Genomic DNA, 8,386 nt, shown 5'->3' with positions numbered 1-8,386 from the left:
GGGGCCCAAAGTGATGACATTGTGGCTCACATGCTACAAGGCCAAATTCATGGACCAGAGACTCCCTGGAGACTGACTAGTTGTCTGTGTCAGGTTAGGAGTTCCTGGAAGCAGAAATAATAGCAGGATGAAGCTGAGAAAATTGGACGGTGCAGAACTGGGAGTCGGATCACTGGAGAGAGACTTGCTCTTTGCTAGTCCTGTTCATCCAAGTCTCCTGGGAAGAAATCGGTGAACGTGATTCTGTTTTTAAGATCATGTGGACAGGCAATTCTAATTTGGGGAAAGCAGCACCACGTCTGCTGGCAAACATGACAGTACAATACTGGTGATCCTTGAAACATCAGGAACTTGATAAGAAATAATGTCACCTGCCAGCAGAACAGAGGCACCATGCAGCTGAGATCCTGACAAAATTTACTCACAGTCCAAATACAGATTTTACTTCATTTTCTGAAAATCCTGTTATAACAGTAGTCAATTTTACAACCATTTTACAACCAAAGAGACTCAATCTCTGAATATAGAGGACACCTGAAACCAGAACTCCTTTTGTCTTGTAACCAGGATGGGTTTGAAATGCTGATCCCGGAACACTGACATTGTGCCAGCAATCATTGTACTAACGGAATACATAGAAGTGATGCCAGTCCTTCTTGCAGTTGGACCAGAGGCTCGTTGGTCACTTTCAGCTCTACACTTTCAGTATTCTACTCTACTCTACTCTATTCTATTCTACTCTATTCTATTCTATTTTATTCTAATACTCTTCAAACACTTTTTGGTCTATCTGTTTCATCAAACTGAGAACTCCTACTCTGCTGGTCACCTAATACAACCAATAATTCCTTTAATTCCTGCTTTCCAGGACACAGGCACCAATCTGTACCTGTGAACTGCTCTGTGGGACTCTCCTAGAAACAGCCTTGCTGCTGACAATCATCCGTTGGAAAATCAGCAACAGAGTTTAAGTCAAAAGTTGATGAATTACTGTTCCATATTTATTCAGCTCTTCATGTACCACTGACAAATGCCTCACAGACATCCCTTATCTATCTCTGATGTGCCAAAAAAGCCTTTTTTAATTCATGCTTTTCCCCTTGAAAAGCACGGTCTTATTCCCGTGAAATTTGGTCTTATCCCCATTTTACAGACATGGAATTGAGACAGAGAGTTAAGGAGGAAACAATGTAAGAGCCAGATTTTTGAAGGCTTTCCAGTCGTCAAAGAAACTGTGAAGCAGCCAGTATGTAACTTGTGCATTCGGAGTGAAGAACAAGGGTCTTTATCTCTCAAGTACAAACAGAGCTCTGAGAGGTTTGAGTCTGCTGATCAAAGCAGCTGCAGGAACAGCACCCCAGACACCAGGCCCCTGAACACAGGCCCAAAGGTTACTTTTGGAACTTTAACTTCCCTCAATGGAAGTTAAAGACTTCTCTCTTACTCATAACTGTTTTTAAAAAATCCGCAGTGGACAGAAACTTGAACTGGAGTTCGACTGTTCGGAGAGCAGAAGCAAATTGAGATGGAGTTTCAAGGTCTTTGAACAGCATGAACATATGTGTAACACAGCAGAACGTGCCGTGTCACTTCACCAGGAGCACATTCCATGTTTATTCACAAAATGCACAGAATCACTGAATGTAAATGCAACAGATACATTTGGGAATGTGTCCTTGAAGTGGGGAAAGCAGCAGTTAGCTCAGGAGCTCTGTGGAGGGTGAGGAGATGGAGAGTGCTCCCACTGAGCAGAAGGAAGGCAGATGGAGGTTACTATCACTTGATGGACAGCTTATGAGAGTTCTTCTGCAAGGATGAGACTTCAAGACATTTTTTCGAAAGCCTCTAGTAATTTTTCTGAAAGAGATGATTGTAGCAGTGGCAAAGGTCAAGCCTAAGGTCAAGCTCTTGTCCTTCAACATGGAATGGATAACAGAATATAATGAGTTTCTGAACTATTCACACATGGGTTTTAAAAGATTATAATATTGCACAGGAATAAATCAGGGAAGCAAACCTCCTAGGATATCAGTGTATCTCCACTGGTGGTATTCCACACAGATATAGAATTACATTTCTCAGAAATGTATATTGGTTGTATAGATAATGGCACTCATTGCTCCCTCTGACAACACGTGGTCAACCTTTCCTTTTTTCTGTCCAGGGCTAATACTGCAGTGTTGAACAATCTCACATGACATGTCCTTTTCATCCTACACTGGTACTTCCCCCAGATCCTCTAGTCTAAGTTTTCTGCAAAACAAAAACAAAAGAAAAACAAAACTCCACCTTCAGCAGCCTTGGTCCTCACATCTCCTCAGCTGGTTCTTTTCACCTTCCTTGTTGATTCACAAATCTAAGTCCTTTATAATACCAGTGCAAAGTTATCCCTCCAGGCTAGAATTTTAGCCATACCCATATCTCGCTTCCCCCTTCTGTACTGCAGTCTTGACAAGGCAATAAAACAAACCCCTTTTGAAAGTCCTTACAACTGTTTCCTGCACTTCCTAACTTCTATGACAAGACCCGGTATGATTGTTTCTTCACTTCCCACATCACTGCAGTTAGTATCTAAGGATATCTACTAAACATCCTATCACTGCTTTTGAAGAAGAAAAGATTCCACTGAACATCAAAGAATGAGAAAATCACAGTATCTTCCTTGACAGTGATGGGGTTTTTTGCAGATGTTTACTTTCTTAACAATGACTCGGCAGCTGGTTCTTGTGATTATATTCAGTACTCAAGGCCAGGTTGGACAAGGCTTTAAGCAACCTGATCTAGTGAAAAATGTCCCTGTCCATGGCAGAGGGGTGAACTAGATGATCTTGAAAGGTCTCCTCCAAACCAAACCATTCTGTGACTCTGGGATTGTATTTTGTTTTGTTAATCATGGCCTCTTTGATGAAACAGATGTATTTTATGCAGTATTTATGTTGCACACTCAAGACTTCCGTGTGCATAACGCACAAGTTTTGTTGTTTATCTCTACATTTTCCTTCACCGCCCTTAGCCTTGCCCTGTCACTGAGGCCTCTCTGTGGTATTACATTACAATAAAATGATCAAGATCCGAGACTCAAACCATATGTTTTCCTGGATCCAATTCTTACCACATCATCCTAGACTGGCAGATGAATCCAGCCCTCCACTCTTGCAGTGACTGGGAGCAATGGGACCATATCAGTAGTGCTAGAACCAAGTCTTTTAGGTAGAAATGTTATTAAGGCACAGCCTCCTGCTTAGCAAAACACAGATCTGTAACCTTCTCATCATTTCTAGAACTGTTTCCCAGGTGCAAGCTGATACAGAGACCATGCTGATAACCAACGGGTAACCTTCAGCTTGAATCCAAGCGGTTAAAAAAGCAGAACAGGGAAGGGAAAATGCTTGTAGGGGATCAGAAGCACAGATCATGCGTTGCTGAGTCAGCCAGTAGAAAGATCCAAACTTCTTTGGTTCACCTGGAATTGGAGAGTCTTGATCCTGTGGATACAGAGTATCCGTCTCTGGGAACAACACCTCCCATTTGATCTCCCCTCTCCTTCGGTGGTGCTGGTGCGTCCCCTCCCAGGCTGGGCAGCCTGGCTGTGCCTCTCTCTGGATCACTCCCTGTTCCCCATTTGGGGTTCTCTGACGTCAGCTCTGAGGTCAGGCAGGCAGGGCCCCCTCCCAAACACAACAGACTATAGATAGCTGCAGCAGCAAATGCTTTTTATTAAGTATCCCCCCTCCTCAGCCCAGCGCGGGTGGGAGCAGCAAGAGGCCCCCGTGCTGCTCTGCTACATGTTTTCTGTTATTTGGGGTGAGCTGTGCATTCCTCACAAGCTTTGAATGTCATGCAGAGCCCCAGGGGAATCCTCAGAGGAGTGGGAGGAGAGACCAGGCAGGGAAAGCTGCCTGAGCACATCGGGGAAGAGGTACCTCCTGACCATGTCAGGCTGTAGAAATGCCCAAAGCAGAGGGACATACCAGGTCTGTGCCAGCACCCCCTCCCACACAGCAACCAGCCCCTCAGATATGGATTTAAAAGCCTTCTACTTCCCACCAGCCAAACTTGCTCAGCTAGCCCTAGTCTGGCAAAGCAGACCATGAGGTGATAAATCTGTCTGTGTGTGCCCAAAAAGTAAAGAAACAACTTCAGATTAAGACTAACTGTGAATCAAGAGTAGCTGGATATAAATCAGCCATTAAGACATGCAACAAGAAATCTGGAGATTTCTAGCTGTTACAGCAATCAGGCTCCAAAACACCCTTCCAAATTAAAAAAGAACATAGAAACAAAAATCCCATCTGCTTCCAAACGAATGCCTGATAAAATTGTGATTACAGGATTTTATATCTGTGACAGCTAAGGATCACACACACACAGACCCAAGAATGGCTGCACACTGCCTTCTCATCCTGTACCATGGAAATCTGACCTGGACTCCCTTCCTGGAGCACACATATGGTGTCTTCTACTAAGGACAGGGAAATAAACTCCAAGCCTGCCCCCTCCCCCCCCAAACTATTTGTGTCTGTGTTTGTGTGTTAAACCCAAGATGCCCAGTTCATGTTTCAGTGTCAGCTCACAGAGTTTGCACAGAAGATTGTTATGGATATAGTATGGATACAGAAACGTAGGACTGGAAAGCAGTTCCTGGGATGGCTGGAGGCAGTGACCCGTGGCCACGCCCCAATTCGCTGCCATGCATTTTGGTCATAAATACATCTCAGGGAAAAACTTCCATGTGGTTGATGAAATGCCAGCACTGGGCTGAGGACTGAACTTTATGGTCCCAGTTATAAAAATACACACTGACCATTCTCTTTAAAAGTGACATTTTGAGATTGTAACTTATTTAAAGCACAGTATACTAATTTGTGGAGTGCAAGATGTGTAGAGATGCTGAATAGGAGAGCGCGTGCAGCACTGGTGGCATCTCACACAGCTCAGGCTACCACAGCTCCTCTGTAACTCCCCGTACAAATCCTAAAGAGAAATAACACGAATATTCACCACGGCTGCCACAGACAGTCCCCTGGCCCTGCCCATTTGTCCTCGGCACACCCAGCCTGGGGACCCCAGGCCGGGGTCCCAACAGAGCCGTGTCCCAAATGGCAGTGCCACCAGTGCCACCTCTGCTCTCCATGCAGCCCCGGGGACAGAGCTCGGGCCAAACTATTGAGGGTCCTGCTGCATGGAGCCGTTCCCGGAGCCTGCACTTCTGTACACAGCCCTGCCCATATCCCTGCTCCGATCCCTGCCCGTATCCCTGCTCCGATCCCTGCCCATATCCCTGCTCATAGCCCTGCCCCGACCCCTGCCCATATCCCTGCCCATATCCCTGCTCATAGCCCTGCCCATATCCCTGCCCATATCCCGTCCCCGATCCCTGCCCATATCCCTGCCCATATCCCTGCCCATATGCCTGCCCCGATCCCTGCCCATATCCCGTCCCCGATCCCTGCCCACAGCCCCGCTCACGCCCCTGCCACGATCCCCGCCCGTTTCCCGGGCGCGGCCTGCGTGACGTCACTGCCTGCGCCAGACGCTGTGCTCCCGCTTCCGATCGGGGAGGCGCGAGCGGGATGAGCCGTGTGGGGACTGGAGTCGTGAGTGACTGCGGGGTGAGTGAGTGACCTCGGTGTGAGTGTGACCCCGGTGTGTGAATGAGTGACCCTGATGTGAGAGAGTGAGTGACCCCGGTGTGTGAGTGACCCCGGTGTGAGTGTGAGTGACCCCGGTGTGAGTGACCCCGGTGTGGGTGTGAGTGACTCCAGTGTGAGTGTGAACCCCCGTGTGTGTGTGAGTGACCCCGGTGTGAGTGACCCCGGTGTGAGTGACCCCGGTGTGAGTGTGAGTGACCCCGGTGTGGGTGTGAGTGACTCCAGTGTGAGTGAGTGTGACCCCCGTGTGTGTGTGAGTGACCCCGGTGTGAGTGACCCCTGTGTGAGTGACCCCTGTGTGAGTGACCCCTGTGTGAGTGACCCTGGTGTGAGTGACCCTGGTGTGAGTGAGCCTGGTGTGAGTGACCCTGGTGTGAGTGTGAGTGACCCCAGTGTGAGTGTGAGGGAGTGAGTGTGACCCCGGTGTGTGAGTGAGTGACCCTGGTGTGTGAGTGACCCCGGTGTGAGTGACCCCGGTGTGAGTGTGAGTGACCCCAGTGTGAGTGTGAGGGAGTGAGTGACCCCGGTGTCAGTGACCCTCGTGTGAGTGACCTCGGGTGTGTGACCCCGGGTATGAGTGACCCTCGGGGACCCGGGGGCTGGGTCAGAGCGGGGTTTGGGGTGGCGGGCGCTGTCGTGCCCTCCGCTCCACTCGGAGCCCCCTGGGCGCTGCCCGGCCCCCCCATCCCGATGTTGATCGGAAGCGGCAGCGCCGTGCCATTGTCCCAGCAGGTCCAGGGCACCGGCGGCAGCAGTGCCATCAGCAAGTGCTCAGCGGCAGCACGGGGCTACATCCAGGACCGGTTCCTGCGGCTCTTGGCAGGGCGGCAGCGCCGGCGGGCGCCGCTTATCCACCGGTGAGGAGGGGACACTGTGCGGGGCTTTTGGCTGCTCTGTCCCCAGTGAAATGTGCCACCAGACTGGTTCCTAACTCCAGTATTTAATGCTGCTGAAAGCTACTTAAGATTTGAAAACATTCTACTAATGTAAGCACGTCAGTAATTTTCCCATTAACTCTCCTGACCGTTACAATTTCAGTAAGGTATTTGGTGGTTCTGGGAAGCAGGATTATCTTTTGAATAAACAGTGTCTGTCCAGGAGCTCTTCTCCAGAGCTTTGCAAGACACAAGCACGTTTTAATGTGTGTGTGCAAAGGGTTCTAGGCTGATGTGGTCGTGGAGTTTATTTGAGGCAAATAGTTTAAAGCAATTCAAATGACTGTGAGTTGCCAAAGGAGTTTCGTTCAGAGCAAAAAAACAAAGAGTGGTGTTCAAGCAGAAGCTTGCAGGCCTATAAAGACAGGTGTGGCTCATCAAGTCAGGAAGCTGAGCCTGTGTTGATTTGTCACACAACATTGGCAGGCCAAGCTGAATTCGTAGAAAGGGTTGTGTGTTGCAGTTATCAACACTGTCATCATGAATATTGGAACATCTTAGACTATCTGGTGAAATATTTGTCCCTGCCAGGCATGGAGATGAAAGCATGCTTGTTAAAGGGATAATAGGAGTTCAGATATAGCCGGGTGGATATACAATGAAACCAACTAAAAGAGAATGCCAAGGAACAAGAGGCATCAGTCCCTGCCAGACTAGGAAATGGTAAATGCTTCCCTTAGTTCCATTTATTCAAAAACCAGAGAACAGAAGTCCTCTCCTGAGTTTGTTTCTCTTCCTTTTTCTGTTCCCCTCTCATTGCATTTGTACACACTCATTCATTTTGTTGTTATAGCATGTGATTTGGGACAGGAGCTCAGGTATTGGCCATCTGCATTGCAGGGGAGCATCCTCACTTTCTGGATTCTTACAGTTTCACTCAGTGAATATTTACTTATGCAAAACAAAACAGGTCCAGCTGGGATAGCTGCACGTTTTCTCTGGGTTTTCCATAATCTTGATGGTTAATACTCTCACTGAGTGCAGGAGATCTGTATTTATTAGGAAGCTCTAGAGATGACAAAGTCATCTCCCAGTGCAGGTCTGTAAATGAGGGGTTATTGGGTAGAAGCTGAGAGGAAAAATAATCTTTATTTTTCTGAAATGGAAGATGCCAGTGCTGGAGAAATCAGGTTTCTGGACAGCGATTCCAACTGAATTTCTTTCGGCAGGGGTTATTACGTCCGTGCCCGTGCTGTAGATCACTGTGTCCAGGACTTCCTGCTGAAGACACAAAGCCACCCTAGGACACAGGTGCGTTTTCTCTGGGGGTACTGGCAAGTTCCACTAAATGTGTGAAAAGTCCTTCTGGCATCTGGGCACTCCAGTAACTCGTTGGTGCATCTGTTGGGATCCTTTCCCAGGAGGGCACAAGAGAATCTTGACTGGCACTACCGTGGATCTCCATGTGTCACTTTGGCAGAAATATCTGGAAGAGGGCAATATCCACACAAAATTCTTCTGCCTCTTGCAGGATTTTGCCTGATTTTGTCACTCTGCAGATAATATTGAATATTTTTCACACCTAGATGCTCAGGATGCTGTTAGAGTTGAGCATAACTTTTTCTGACACTTTCTCTGCAGGTCCTGTCTTTGGGTGCTGGCTTTGACTCCTTATACTTCCGTTTGAAGGACGTGGGTCTTCTGCATCACACTGTGGTATATGAGGTGGATTTTCCAAACGTGATGTGCCAAAAAGCTACTCTGATCAAAAGAATGGAAGAGTTGTCAGCACTGGTGGGAGACACTGCAGGGGAAGGATTAGGTATGGTGTTTATAGAAGGTTTTTTAGGTACTAAATGT

The 8,386-nt window shown here is 47.8% G+C and overlaps 1 protein-coding gene across 4 annotated transcripts in view; it reads left to right on the top strand.

Annotated features, from left to right (window-relative positions):
- Positions 1-5,515: 5,515 nt before the first annotated feature.
- LCMT2 (leucine carboxyl methyltransferase 2) overlaps positions 5,516-8,386 on the top strand; it is a 22,817-nt gene continuing 19,946 nt past the window's right edge. For 2 of the 4 annotated variants that reach the window (XR_001878440.1, XM_017837542.1), the window contains exons 1-4: positions 5,543-5,612; positions 6,381-6,508; positions 7,756-7,837; positions 8,168-8,348. Coding sequence is in view for 1 of the 4 variants with exons in the window: in XM_017837542.1 (XP_017693031.1) it covers positions 5,574-5,612; positions 6,381-6,508; positions 7,756-7,837; positions 8,168-8,348 (430 nt within the window). In the remaining 3 variants the exon portion in view is untranslated. Of the gene's footprint in view, positions 5,613-6,380; positions 6,509-7,755; positions 7,838-8,167; positions 8,349-8,386 lie in introns of all 4 variants that reach the window. The other 2 variants (XR_001878441.1, XR_001878442.1) reach the window with 2 other exon arrangements.

Source organism: Lepidothrix coronata, unplaced genomic scaffold (genome assembly GCF_001604755.1).
Source record: "Lepidothrix coronata isolate B3197 unplaced genomic scaffold, Lepidothrix_coronata-1.0 Scaffold305, whole genome shotgun sequence".
In the NCBI taxonomy this organism is placed as follows: Eukaryota; Metazoa; Chordata; class Aves; order Passeriformes; family Pipridae; genus Lepidothrix; species Lepidothrix coronata.
The sequence above is the reverse complement of the archived record's forward strand: the minus strand, read 5'-3'. Positions and strand labels throughout refer to the sequence as shown.